The 14,741-nt window shown below is 50.7% G+C and overlaps 1 protein-coding gene across 13 annotated transcripts in view; it reads left to right on the top strand.

The window, feature by feature from the left end:
* NCOR2 (nuclear receptor corepressor 2) overlaps window positions 1-14,741 on the top strand; it is a 257,110-nt gene that overhangs the window by 80,393 nt on the left and 161,976 nt on the right. For all 13 annotated transcript variants that reach the window (XM_064466324.1, XM_064466335.1, XM_064466326.1 and 10 more), the window contains exon 3: window positions 10,706-10,833. In XM_064466324.1, the coding sequence (XP_064322394.1) occupies window positions 10,706-10,833 (128 nt within the window). The remainder of the gene's footprint in view (window positions 1-10,705; window positions 10,834-14,741) is intronic.

The raw sequence follows: 14,741 nt of genomic DNA, 5'->3' as shown, positions 1-14,741 counted from the left end.
GTTTGAATGCTCCGTGACCTTTAGCTAAAGGTGGAAAAACCACATTAGATTCTTCATCTTCTAATGTGTCCAAAGTTCACGCTCTCTCAAAGGAAACTTTTCTATGAAGGATACTAATTTTTAAGCAACCTGCAGATAGTTTCTGTCAACAGATCAATTTCCCTGTGTAGTGTAAGGCCCTTCCTTTTAAAGCATCTTTGTGATCAGTATTCCCTGTGGACAGAAGGATTCCCCTCTCTTCCTCCCCTGTGGATCCAGTTTCTTGCTGTGCCCTCCTTACCAGTCATCCTTCTGTCAGGGCCCTGACATTTCAGTGCCACAGGAATCGTGGCATTGGATACAGCTGGGGTTACCAGGAGAGTGGTACTGGCTGCAGGAGATGCTGGGGGTCAGGGCACGCAAAGTGTCCTTGTGCAGCAGCCTCTGTGCCAAAACAGCGTCTGCTTTTGTAGTCCTTTTAGCGCTTTACCTGTGAGAGAGATCAAACAGGTTTCGGTATTGGTAGGACTGGGGTGTGTGCACATGCAAATGAAATTGGCACTCCTTTGTCACTTGAACCCCCATCGGGGGGAGCACCATCCCCTTCCCACAAAACAAGAGGTGCTCAGCACACCTCCTGTGTGCTGTTTGATCTTGTTCCTCGCGTGCCGCTCAGCTAAGGTGGCAAAGTGAGCGTAAGCCCTCTGCTCCAGCTTTGGGACCTTCATGCCCGTTCCTGTGCCACCTCTCCTGTCTGGGAGCACCTCCCTGGTTCCTTTATTAAACTCCCCGTTTGCAAAACAGCACTTGTGCAGGAGCATCCCAGGCAGATTGCTTGATTTTCTTGGCCCATGATAAATACTTCCTTGTCTGCTGAACAAGAAACAAGAGGTTGGTGCAAACTTGTGTGTTGATTTGGTGTCCTAGCCAAACGGTGGCCTGGGGGGAATGGAGTGCCTTCCGTGCCCAGACTCCTCCTCCCTCCTCCCAGCAGTTTGAGCACGGTGAGTTAAACCCAGCATCCTGCTGCAGAAGGTGGTGTAAGGAGATGCAAGCTCCTGAGATTGCAGGAGCTAGTTCTTCTCCGCAGTGACATGATCGGCGTGGCAAGGCGATGCCAGGTAAGCCTGCAGAGAGGCAGCGTATTTTGCATTACGTATGTGAGGCGCCTTTGCCGCTGTGTTGGTTTTCCTTGGAGTAGTTATTCACACTTTTGTCTGCTGGAAGCAAAATGCCAGTCTGTGTCGGTGCTCCAGGAACTTGCAGAACGGAAGAGTTTATGGTGCCAAATGCTAAAATCCCTGAGGCTGCGAAGAGCCTTCTCCAACCACCTCCGAGCGCAAAGAAAAGCCTCCTGCTACCAGCTGCGCAGCTGAGCGAGGGGCGGTTTGTGCCAGAGATTTGCATCCTGAATTCTGCCTGCTGGGCTCCAGCTAATGTTTTAAGGAATGACTTGGAAATCAAAAACATACCTTGGAAATACTGGCTCAGATCAGGTCTGTCATGAGAACTCAGCACGATCTCTCTTGAAGCATCTTGAGGTTGCCAGAGAAGGATTGCATGAGCTCTGAGCAGCTCAGCAGTGGTTTTGGGGAAATTGTCTTTTTGCTGTGGGACTGGGAGAGCATGGAGGTGAAGGAACAGGACACCTAATTCCCTGCCCTGGGGGGTCTCTACCATTGACAGGAAGGAGGAGTTGGCTTACAGCAGTTTGTATTTAAAGCTCATTTTCCCTAGGATACAGCCTTTATCCAAAACAGTTCTTTTTCTTCAAGCTACTGTAAACTAGGGTTGCTCCCTAATCTGCTTTTTGGGCATGACTTCACATAAAGGGCGATGCTTTGCTTTTGGTTGATGTCAAGATTGTAAATCCACAGCGGAAGAAAAAAACGTTGGCTGTGTATGTGGTTTGGCAAAGGTAGAGACTCGCTAAGGCCACTTTTGGAGATGTAAAGCCTTTGCCTGCACTCCCAGTCCGACTGCCTGCGTTGCCCCACCAGCCCCTGGAGACACCTCAGCAAGACACTGTCACTTTCACCACGTTTGTTGAAAATACTGGGCAAATCAGGTTTTTTGACCTGAAGGATTTGCTGTGGAGGTGTAAGGAAGTGTAGGAGAGCGCTGAGTGGGTGACGTGGAAAGACAAAAGGGTCCTGCATGGACCTGCAGATAGGTTATGGGTATTGTGTGGGAGGATGTGTGGTGGGAGATGGTGGGGGACTACTCTGCAGAAGAGATGTGATGATGAACAAAATGACCTGGTGCTTTTAAGGTGGAAGCTTTGGGTTTGTTGTGCGAAGAGAGCTGCTCACCCCGCGTGGGTGTTCGGGGGCACAGATGGCTTCAGGAAGCAGAGCAGCAGGTGTGGGGAATGGAGGATGGGCAGACGGGTCATTCCTGGCTCAAAGGCGCCTGGATGTGACTGGGACAAAAGTCTTGTGATGGAGAGAGACTCAAAAGCAGCACTGTAATGGATGTGCTGCTGCTCTGCGGGCACCTCTGGCTGCTGGGGAGAGGGCTGGCAGCTGGCTCCAGCGCCAGGCACTGGTCAGATGACTGGGAAGCCGCAACAGCTGAGAGCTGCCCACACCGAGATGTGACTTCTCCGTGAATGGCATATTCAGATGGGCAGCTAAATGCTGCTGACAGCCCAGTTTGGAGAGGAGGGAGGGGGAGAGCGTATCGGGAAGGATGCATTACTGTGCAGCTGGTACAGACACTAATGGTGCTGGCAGCAGACGTGGCCTCAGTGCAAGGATGGCAGCAGAAATCAATGCCTTCCAAGAAGGGGCCACGCGCAGTGTGGTCACCTCCTAAAACAAAAGGCCAAGTCAGCAGCTTCTGAGAGATGGATGGCAATGAGACTGTGTTGGAACAATAAGGGCATTTGTCTTTTCAGCACATGTTGCATCCCTGTAGGCAAGATAAAAATGCGTGTATTCAGCCAGGTTTTTATTACTGACCTTATCTCCAACAGTAGAGCTGATTGTGGAGGAGTTGTTGTTTGGTTTAAGGTTGGTTTGTTTTTTTTTTTTGTCTTAAACCTGCAGTGAGCTCCTCCCAGGATTTTGAGGAGGAAGTTGGGCAGACAGCAGTGTACTTGTGGACAACCTGTTTTGATCAATAACCACGTCCTCTGCAGTTCAGTGGAGGTTTTCAGCAGCAGAGGATGGCTTTTTGCTGGGGAGGCTGAGGGCGATGGGCTGTATGCCACGCTGGTCCCCTCGCAGGCCATGCTGTGTCTGGACCTCATGCAGCAATGGCTCTGTGACCACCCTGGTTCCTCCCAAATCTTCCCCCTTCCTCTTACCTGAATCGGCTTTGGGAAAAATGACTTTCTCCAGGCAAAGGCTAAAAAGTACATTTCTCGGTCTGATGAGCAGCTGCTGCGCTGCCGGTGCCAAGGGGTATCCAGGCACCAGAGAGCTTTTCCTTTTATTGCTAAAATAGGTCACACTTGCTGCTGGCAGAAAGAGATTTAAAGCAACTTTTTTTGCAATGTTCAGGGTGTACAGAGGTAGGGGGTGGGCAGTATCCCTTGTCTCTGGCAAAGCCACTGGAGCAGTGGCTGTGCTGCTTTGGCCGCCCCACCTTGGAGTGCAGAGCTGGTCTGCCTGGCTTGCAGGTGGTACCGATTGCTAGCCCAGCCCCCTGCTGCAGCCAGGGTTGCATCAAGGGGCTCAAGCAGCAGCTTACTGCACAAATTAATTGCCGGATGGTCCGAGGCCCTTGCTGCTCTGTGCTGGCTGCATGCTCCTGGGGGTGTGGGAAGCTCAACCTGCCATATGCTTCCTGGTGGGGTGGGGTGGCTTTGCGGTCTGAGGCTGTGCGGTCAAGTCTTGGCCACCGTGTTGGGCCACTCTGACTTGTGTGTCCCCTCTGGCCATCCTTGTTGTATAGGGAATAGCTCTGGGCATCAGAGGCTCGGGGCGCGCTCTGATTTGGGGGAATGCCAGCAGAAAAGCAGCAGGAGGAGGAGAGGGATGGAGCATGTGGCTGGTGCAGGCCCTGCTCTGGGCAGTGCTTTCTGCAGCTGCTCTCACCTCTCCTCTCAGGAAACACCAGTGGAAACCAGGATACAGAGGAGGAAGGTGAGGTGTAGGGTGGAGCAAGGTCCCCAGATGCCCTAGAGCCAGCGGGATGATGTTGGGATGAGAGGGGTGTGGGACCTGCCAGGGTGGGAACAGCAAAGTGCCCAGCTCTGGCTCTGTGTGCCACCAGTGCCACAGTTTGTGGAGGCACCAGCCCTGCTGCCCTCACCCATCAGTTCCCCTGCGGTTAAAAGGAATTCTCGGAACGGCACGCGTGCCGCTCATGAGCGGCAGGAACAGGTCAGGCATCCTCTCCTGAAATTACATAAGGGACAATTTATAAATAGTGAAATAAATAGGGATGCTTTGGCGTTGTTTTTTGCTCACTATTTGGACCATGCCATTATTAATCGGCCTCGTTTAGGCTAAACGCTTGGGAGTGCTTCAGCAGAAATAGCACGTCGTTAAGAAATAAAAATTACTCACTATACTACGCTGGGCGAGCTCATAACGAGCAGCCCACGACCTAATCCTTGGTGGAGGTGGTGAGGAGCTGGGATTTGCTGTTCAATGAGTGTGTGCAGTGGCCTGGCCTGTTTGCCTGCCTGCAAAAGGTGACAGAACAGTGTGGGGCAGTGGCTCATAGCTGGGCATGGGCTCCTGCGCCTGGGGAGCTCCGCAGGTGAGGTGCTGTGATTAGAGGCAGCTGCTGGCGCAAGTGCCACCCTCCGCCGGGGAGCCGGCTCAGCTGGCGGATGTGGTGACTGACCCCGGGAGTGCTCCTCCTTGGCGTCACAGCAAAACAAGAGCCGGTGGTTTTTAAGCGAAGCTGTCTTTGCACCGAAACTCGGTGGGGAGCTCCTGGTTGCTTTCTCTGCTGAAGACGTGGTAAGCGGCAGGGGATGGATCTGATGCTTCGGGCTGCTCAAGCTGTGCTGCAGGTGCTCATCCGGCTGTGCTCTAGGTCTCCACGGGTTTGCTCCAGAGCTGTTTTCTAAGGAAGGCAGAAGCACTGGGTGTTCGCACTTGTTTTTCTGCTGGTGGGAGGAAGAGAGGAGGAGCAGTTTGCCTTTCTGTTGCAAGAGCAGCTCCAGGCTTCCTTTCTGCAGGCCTCGTGTCTCTGGGGTCTTCTCCTCAGGAGCTAATTCTTGCAGCCGTGGGAATGCTGTCTGGATGGAGCAGTTGGTAGATGCCTCGTCCATACGGATGTGCTCTACACCAGAGCTGGGAGGGCAGCTCAGAGCTGCCGTTGGCCGTGGCGCAGCATTGTCTGGCCCTGTGTGCTGCAGGTCAGCGCCTGGGGGTGCTTCCAGCATCACTTTCAAACCCCCCTTTCTTCCTCCTCGTTGGCGATCAGGCAACCCAGACTAGGGCAGCTGCAAGCAGGGGAAGGAGAAATGAAGCGCACCAGCAAGTGCACGCGTTCAAAACAGAAAGCGAGAGAGGCAGAAAGGCTGCACGGCTGCGTGCAGTTATTAGTTTAGTGTGTGGGTTATCCTGAGGTCAGGGGGAAGCACAGGAGATTTCAGTGGAGATATTGTGGTAGGTAAGGCAGCAGGCTGAAAGCTTTAAAAAATTCAAAAAAGGGGAGGGGGGAAAAACCTTCTTTTTTTCTTTCCCTTCCCCCCCCTTCCACGGGGCTGTCTCTGTGCTGCTGAGGGCTCTTCTGTAATACTGCAGTCTCCTGGCTTTAGACAGTTTGATTAGTGTATCTAAATGAGCCTGATAGGTTCAGGTTATGTAGGGTCAGAGGATTTTCCAGGAAGGGGAGAGAAATGGTGCTCTCAGTGCTCTCAAATCAAGTAATAACACAAAAAGACTTTGGGAGTGCTTTCACTGGCTCCCCCTCCCAGCACCCCCAGGCAGGGGCAGCGTGGATGCGTCCAGCCTTCCTTGCTGGCAGCGAAGGATGCTTTCAGTACCTCTGGCTGGGCCCAAGTACCTCTTCAGCCTGCTGCATGAAAAAGTATATTTTAATGAGGCTGCTTTTGGCTCTTTAGCATTTTATTTATCTAAATGTTGGCTTTGTGCTGAATTGCTCTGCCAGGGTGATTTATGGCACTGTAGGCACACTCAGTGTCTGTCCATCTTCGGTGATGCTGCTAGAGCTGGCTCAGCACAGCCAGTGGCTTCTTGTGATGTGGGGCCAGGAGCTGCTCAGGACACGCTGGAGTCGGCTCTCATCAGGGTGGGTTTCTGGTGTTGTGTAGGCAGAGAGCGGCTGCATTTCAATCGTGTTCCCTGCAAGACCCTTCCCCACCAGTTGCTGCGGCAGGCAGCGGTCATGAGGTCTGTCTTCAGTATCAACCGTGTCAGGCTTCGACTGAAACGTGTTTGATGTAAGGGAGAGGGAATCCTTGTTTTGCCAATTTCAGTTAGCTGGCTTCACCCTAAGCTTTGGAGCTGTGGCTTGCTGGTTTTGAAGTATCTGTTTCTTGCATGCAAGGCCGATGGTCTGGGCCAGGGCAGCTACCCAGGATGGTGTAATACCAGGTGGCACGTGAAGGACAAAGACAGCAGTGCAGTTCTGGGTCTGGAAGATGGAGACAACCCAGCCTCTTCACTGCACCTGGATGTCAAACTGCTCCCAGAAACAGGGATCCAACCTTCCTCTCCTGACTGGGTGACTTCCAGAATTTACCAAGTCTGCTTCTGACCTGGGCCTGCTGCTGACCTTGGGCATCAGTAGGTTGGTTGTCACAGGAGGCACCAGAACAAGGATGTGCATAGCAGGGTTGTGCTGCGGAGCTGCCGGGGGATGCTGGGGACTAATGTCTGTGCTGGAGGGTGGGATCATCCACCAGTGTTCCATGGTGAAGGATTTTTTGGGGGACCTCTGTGCTGGCTGTGCCTGGGCCCTATCTCCCCAGTTCAGACAAGGTTTCTGACTGCTTACGAGGCTTTTCCCATGGTGTCATGTGGATTTGCTTCTGTCGGAGAGGATGGATGCCCCAGGGACTAGCCTGATAAAGCTCTGTTCTCATGGCTGGCGGAGAGCCGCTGCCAGAGAGGTGTGTGTGGGACAGGAGGGTGTAACCCTGACCGTGACTGCGCAGCCGCAGCATCGCCCAGCTGGTTCGCAAACTGTTTACAGCTCTAGACGGCGCAGTCTAGAGAGAGGAGACTCTGGCCTGTTTGTACTCTCTCTGCATGGTTGGAGGGGACACAGTTTCTTTCACCCAGGGTTATAATTTGGGAAACTGATGTTTTATCAGGAGAATCAGGTCTTGACATTGAGACTTCCAAAAGTGATTTTGGTTGCTTTGCTTTTGTTTTGGAAATATTTCCCCTTCTTTGCCTGAGTAAAGAAGCTTAATTTCTATGAACAGAAAGTGGAAAAGGTGCTCCATTCTACTTCTTGCTCATCTTCTCTTTGCATCTGTTCCTGCCCTCTGCAAACCCTCCCCCCATCACCCACCAAATCTGCTGATGTGCCAGAGCCCCTGACTACCCATGGTCTTTCTGCTTCCTTAATTTCTAAGTCATGACATTTACTGAGTTTATGAAATTCTGCAAAAGGACATCTGTGTGGGAGCACCTGAGCCACAGGAACAACGGGAAGGCTGGTGTGAAAGGAACAAAGTCCAGACCAGAAGCAATGGGAGAATTGAGGGCACTGGAGAAGGTGCTCTGACATATCAACAGGTTTGGGGGTGTGTGTGGGAGGAAGGTTTGCAGAGGGCAAGAGGAGATGCAAAGAGAGGAAGAGGGAGAAGATGAGCAAAAAGTAGAATTGAGCAAAATCCAGCAAAGCAATGGAGACGAAATAGAGCAACATGTGGCTTGGGGCTGCAGACGTTTTTTAGTAGTTTTATTTCAGGTGTCTTTGTAGCTGCCCTTGAGCAGGTGTCAAGGTTGCACTAGAAATTTTAGGTCAGGATGGGGACTAAATCACACTTGTGATGCGTGCTCCGATGGTGGGGAATTCGCGTGGTGCCTGCCCTGCGGGACACTGCTCTCAGCTCTGCCTGTGTGTGGAACGCACAGCGGCACTCGCAGCAAGGTGCCTCCCAGTATACATCTTTAAAACACTGCTAAACAAAATTGAAGCCTCTTCTGAAGGCAGCTCATAAACCTTACTGGCATTTGCATTTTGAAAAACAGTCATAGGTCACAGGGCAATTTACTGTAGTAACTTTCTGGGCAATCAATCCACCTATGTCCTGCCAGCTCTCCTGTGGTTCCTTTGACGGTTCATCACAGGGAACAGAAATTTGTCAATTTTAATACTCCTCACTTATTTTTAGGTTATGTTTTCTTCTGGTAAGACCGAACGCTGATGTGAGCGAAGTGGAGCAGGTGAGAGAGTGAGTTGGGCAATGTCTGGAGAAGCAGGAGCTGGTACTCGCCAGCCTTGCCCTAGGCAGGGAAGCCGGAGAGGGATGTCTGCCATCCCAGCTGCATGCAATAAGCCTCCCTGTCACTTCAGGCCATGCTACCAAGCTCTGAGCTCCACCAGCCATTTTCCGATGGGGGTTAGAGAAGGAAAAGGCAAAGCTCAGCTGAGTGTGGGCAGGGGGAAAAGGAAAAACAGATGGTTCTCAGGATATGCAAGAGCCTTTTTTTTTTTTTTCTTCTTAAGGGCACAGTCTTCAAGCCTCCCAAATGGGTAATTCTTGTTTATATGCCCACAGAAGGTGATGGTCCTGCATGTGGGCCTATTGATGGGTCTTCCCAGACATGGTGTATTTGTTTTGTAGGTGGATGTCAGGAGCTGCATCGTTCTTTTTAGTTAAAACCAGGACGAGTGCAATTGTGGGGAAGCTTGTCGTAGGCAGCGATTCTGCTTTGGCTGGGGCTGTAAGAGCTAAGGGGCTCCTTCACTTCAGATGTCTGAGTTTGTCCTGTCTGTGGTTGGACCCATAGTGTATTCTGTCCCGCAGCCCCCCAGGGCCTCCTGTGTGGATGAAGAAAAAGCAGCATCACAGGGTAGCATCCTCCCTTAATCCCTGGATTTACAGCAGAAGTAGATCATCCCCATGAGGATGAGTAGGCGCTGTCCCAGTAATGCCCTCCGTATGTCACAAGAACCTGTCTGAAGACACCCCTTGCCCCAGAGACCAAGGTCTGAAATGGCCAGGCTGGAGGTGGAGACCAGGAGTTTGGGGCTGGCCGGGGTCCCTGGTTCCTGCTGTTTCCCAGGATCAGAACAGAAAAGGAGCAGCGCTGCACTATTGCCTGATGCTAGGGAGAAATGAACCTGATTCCTTCCTAGGCACAAGGAGAAGTGGTGGACATCAGACACAACGTTCCCTTTCCTTCTCCATCTGATATTTGCCCATTTCAGCTTTTGTGCGAGAAAGGCTGAATGTGGGGTAGGGGATCTGCTTTTCTTTGCTCCCCTGCACCAAGTGCTTACAATTTCGGCTTTTCTTCTTGGCTTTCCAGAAAGCTGCCGTGCCAACATCTTGGTTTTCCCTCTGGTGGCCAAAGATGTTGGGCTTTGATACTCCCTTCTACTCTGCAGCTGGCTGGAGGAGAGCATGGCATCCAGCGCTGGGCTGCTCTGTCACTTACAGCTTGGGAGAGGGCGTCTCTAGGTGCAGGTTGTTGCTGTTTAAGCTCCCAAATCCTTTCTTTGCCTCCGGTGCACCTGGGGCACTGCTCCAGCTTCCCTAGTCCTGGAGCACATCAGTCTTCACTACAGCAGATGAAATAATTTCTGTTGCAGCTGTTAGGGCTGAGAGTCCCCTGCCCACACCCCCAATTGCACGCACGTGGTATATGATTTATTGATTTCCACCCCCTACCCCCACCCCCCCACCCACCCCCCCCACCCCCCCCGGAATTTTTTTCTTTTTGAGGGAGTTGGAGCACTTTTGTTCCAGTTGAGAACTGTTCAAAATAGATTCCCAGGTGGGATTGGTGGTTCTAACATAAATACGTGTCAGCGTTACCAGGTAGAGCTGTGGTAGAGCTTTCTATGCCATTGCTGAAGGTCTTGGTTAATTAGGTGATTAGTCTTCTGGTCAAGTATCTATCTGCAAATAAAAAAGAGCAGTTGAATGTAGCTGCTAAAATACTGCTGCTGGAATCAGTCTGTGGCACAGAGCAGGAGGGCTTCTTATTTAATTAAAATCAGGAACATACTGTACTGTACTCTCCAAGGGTCAAGGAACAAAAGGGACGTACACATAATAAGTAGCAAACTGTCCTTTCAAACCCCTTGAACTCAGCCCAGGGGAGCTGTGTTTAAAGGGACACTCTCAAGATAACATTTGTGATTTCCTTGGTTTTTTTTTTTTTAATTTTCTTTTTCTTTCTTCATACTGCCGCATGGATTATTGAAGCTGAAAGTATCCTGTCACTTTTCACTTTCTTCTTACCTGTTCTTCCTCTCAGATTTGCAGTTGTCATCAGGACTGCTTGGATGCCGGAAATCCCTGTATGCATGCTTGCTGGCTGGGTCGAGCTTGCTGGGGTCCCTGACTGGGAGCCAGCCTGTGAGAAGCCCCAGTAAAGGGCTGGAGGCAGGTTGGACCAGGGGCCAAGCTACCATCCCAACACGGTGCAGGGCTGGGGGTCTACTGGGAACCCATTTGGGGGAGTGGGGTGGGAAGCACTGAGCTGTGTGGTTCAGCACCCAGTGCTTCAAAGAAGGATTATTGATATGGTTTCTTCTGAGTTGCTGGGGTTCACTGCTTGCTTGAAAGTTGCCACCAGCCTAACGAGCTCTTCTGTGTTTGTTTCTGCAGGACGTCGCGCTGTTGGAGTACCAGCATCATTCCAGGGATTTTGCTTCCCACCTCCCGCCGGGGTCTATCATGCAGCCGCAGCGGCGGAGGCCGTCCCTGCTCTCTGAGTTCCAGCCAGGCAATGAAAGGTACTGGCTCCCTGCCTCGCCCCAAGCTGTGGGCATCCTGACTGCATCAGCAAGTACTTTGCACAGCGCTGTAACGCAGAGGAGGGCTCTGAGACCTGGGCAATGTTGTGTTGTGTATTGCTGCTGACTGTGCTCAGTCTCCGTGCCAGTCTTAGCTTTGTTGCACTAAGGCAAGCAGCACCTTTGCCTTCTGGTTTCTTCCCTAGGACTGTCATGCATTTCAAAGACAACTTAAAAACACCAAACAACAAGAAACCCCACCCCCTCGCTTCTGTGAGGCTGCACGTCACTGTGACTGCTTGCATTGGCTTTCTTCAACATAGAAAATAAAGCTGTGTGGTTGGGTTTGGTCTGTGGCTCCCGAGGCTGAAAGGAGGACTAGAAGAGCTCACTTCCACTGTGCATCTCCGCTTCCTCTTCTGTTGCTCTTCCTCCCTGCTTTCATTGGGTTTGTTTCTTTTTCTGCATTCCCCTTGCAACTTTCTATGACCTGCTTTTTTCCTGTCTGTTCCTCTCGCGGCTCTCCCTGTGCCGCTGATGGCTTTTGTAGCCTCCCATGGGAGGCTGGCAGTGTTTTTGGGTGCAACTCAGGCAAGCGCTGCATAGCTGGAAATGCTGTAGATGCTTTAACCACAGGAGCTGATCTGTTCTGAGGGCCATCACTCTCACTCTCTGTTTTGTCGCAAAACACTGTGCTCTCACGGTTTCTCTTCTGCATTTGACACTTAGTGGTTTTGGAAAACACTGGCCTGGAAGTGAAATAAGAGCCTTGCTACAGTAGATTTAGGCAAAGATTTTTTTTGGTGTTTTTTTTTTTAATGCTTATTTCTTAGTCGGGCTAAGAATAAAAACAGTGCAGAGTCAGAGAGATGAATCTATTTCTCTAAAATAATAATTTTTAGGAGAGAGGAGAAAGACCTCAGGGTGCTGGATGCATGAGGGCATAAATGCAGACAGGACCCTTTTTATAGTGGGACGGATTCGGCTTCATGTTCAGCAGGAACAAACTCATGAGAATTTGGAGGCAAAAAGCAGCCTCTGTAGTTACTTTTGCATCTGCCCTCCTTGTTGTGCTCTTCGGGGTTGTGCCTGCGGCACCTGCATGTACAGAGAGTGTCACTTCTGATGACCAGTAGTTTATCGCCACATATTGCATTGCCTTGGCTTGCTTTGATTTCTCAGTGCTTTTATTTCTTAGCACAAAGTAACACGGTTAAGTTGGAAGTGGGTCAGATTCAGCTAAATTTGGGGGAGATGGAGAAAGAGGACCTGGCAACATGCTCATGCCTGTTTTTATTTTTCACACAATACTTACGGTTTGCAAAATGGAGAACCAGTTCTTCTCTCTAGTAAAATGAAGGTTTCAAGGTATCTTGGTTCTTCCATATAACTAAAAAAACAACCTGCAAGCCTTGGTGTCTGCTGTACCACATGCTTACAGATGCTTCAGACTCTCCAAACTTGTTTTTGTGTTGACAATCACATGAATGTGGGTAAACGTTAATCAAGGTTGCTGTGTCTAGATACGCATCCAAATGGTTATCATGGTTACTTCAGCACTTTCAACCTGAGTGGTGAAATTTTGGCATGCTATAAGATGACACTTCTCTTGTAACAGACTCAATTTACATTTCATCCCTTTTCACTGTAACATCTGAAAAATTGAACTTTTGCAGAAATCACACTGGGTAATAGAGCTAAAAATACCGCTTAAGTTCAGCTCAGTTGGCATCTTGTGCCAGAATGCTGGGATATAGACTCATAAAAAAAATTCTGGGGCATCTGGGGATGCAGGGTGGGGGGTCTGCAGAAATTTTCAGCCCAGTGTAATTAATTATTGAAGTAATTCAAACTGGGTGGCATTGGGGCTGGGGAGGTGTTAGCCGTTTTGCAAAGCCACTACTGTTTCTTTGCATCTTTAAGCACTACACTTGACAAAACCAAAGCCCCCATAGGATAGATTTTTATCTTTCTGGTATGAGGATCTGTATTGTAAATGGAGCCCTTTGGGTGTTTGGTTGCTCACCTGAGGGTTACTTGGGTGTTCAAGGGCCAAGACCCTGAAGCTTCTGGAGCAGGTTGGGTTGGTTGTTGATGTCAACCCCAAAAAATAGCTCTGGCTTTGCCTGGTATGGAGCAATGCCTGGACAAGGGAGAGTGGTGAAAGCAGCCATCTCTGCAGCTGAGTCCCTTTGGCAGGTTCATGCCGAGCGCATCTGTAAGCACTTTGGCTTTGTTCCTGGGCTGGGATTGATGCTTTTGAGCACAGGCAGCTGGCTCTCAGTGTGAGGGGCTGGGGAGGAGGGAGCAACTAAAGGCAAACAATGTCTGCACCATCAGCGCAGGAGGTAAATAGAAGGAAGCACGGGGGTGTGCTATATCTGAAAGGAAGACCCTCACTCTGGTTATCTGCATCAGTTGTGAGACAATCCTCCCCTTGAAGCAAGTGTTGGTGGAGGGGAACCCTTCCAATCCCCCATTGCTTCAGGTGTTCAGAGGAAGCAGCCTGTCTCCTGTTGGTTGTGGTGGCTGATGCCCTTCCAGGATCACTCCCCTCCTTAAGAAAAATCAGTTTGAGTCAGGTGCAAGTGAAACATGGCAGACTGACAGTGCTGGAGATTGAGCCCTGTCTGTGTTCCCAGGTGGACATCCCTGCCTTGCCATCGCCATGGATCGCACTGATCCAGAGCAGTGCCTGCAGCCGGAGTGTGTGGTTCAGCCCTTGGGCTGCCACTCAGTCCTGGCTCCTCTGAGCCCACCTGCCTGGCTGGATGCCACTGTTGCCCTCCGCTTCTGGAAACTGCAGGGATTCACTTTACTCTCTGCTGGTTTTGGGGCATTGTCCCCCAGTTTGGCTTTGCCTTCACCTTGGGCAGATCTCTAAAGCCTCTGCAGGCTGTCTTTGCACATGTTATTTGAGGCGTGACCCCATGGATGCTTTAAATCCTGCAGAAATCATTTGGGCTTGCTTAAATGGTCTTCCTACAGCTTTTCAGGTTTTCTGTTTCTCCTGGCTGCAGTTTTGCTGTAGCCACCAGGGTGGTGGTTACTTATGGTCCGGTGAAAAGGGAACAAGTGATGAACTGTTTCACCATGGGCACAGTGTTTTATGTATGAATCGGGTGTTGGTGGCAAAAAGCTGTTGAGTGGTAACTTGCTGGAAGGAATGGGGAGCTGAGATGGTCCCACATTTTGGGACTCCCTGAGTGAGAAGCTCGTTGAATGTCAGGCTCAGGCAGCTGGACATTCCCAAAGCTGAGCCTGGTGGGTCAGGCAGGATGGGGAGCAGCAATTCCTGAAGTGTCGCATCATCATGGGTGCTCCTCCCTCGGGGGTGATGTGTCTCCTGCTTCTCCTGCTTCCCACCCTGGGCAGCCTAGTCCTGCAGGAGATGCTGGGGAGCTGCAGACTGCCCTTCCCCAAGTGCATCAACCTTGAGAGTCATCATCACCCCTTGGTGGATGGGTAGAGTCTTGAACTTCCTGTGCAGCAATTCTGGCTTGAAAGAAGGAAGGAGAACTTGAACCACTCTGAATCTGTTGCTATAGGGAAAGTTGGCTCTGTCTGTCTTTGCAGGGTTGTGCTGCTTTCCTTTATGGTTTTTTTGGTAGCAGGCTTTTTCTTGGAAGGATCCACAGACTTCCCCTTAGCTTGTTCGGTTGGCTGTGCCAACTGGACTGCAGGAGCGAAGAGAAGTATTTCAGGATCTGCTGTTGGTACAAGTCGTACCATGAATGCTTGCAGAGGAATGTCCTGGCAAGGTGACAAGGATTAGGGTTTTTTTTTTTCCCTCTTCTATATATGTTTTGGTCTGCAAAAGAAGTGAGAAAAACTGTGTTGAGTGTTACATGGCAAGTGCCAGTGAGGTGAGGGGTCTGAAAAATCAAGGAACTGGATTTTTTCTGACT

This window comes from Phalacrocorax carbo, chromosome 15, assembly GCF_963921805.1.
Source record: "Phalacrocorax carbo chromosome 15, bPhaCar2.1, whole genome shotgun sequence".
In the NCBI taxonomy this organism is placed as follows: domain Eukaryota; kingdom Metazoa; phylum Chordata; class Aves; order Suliformes; family Phalacrocoracidae; genus Phalacrocorax; species Phalacrocorax carbo.
The sequence above is the reverse complement of the archived record's forward strand: the minus strand, read 5'-3'. Positions and strand labels throughout refer to the sequence as shown.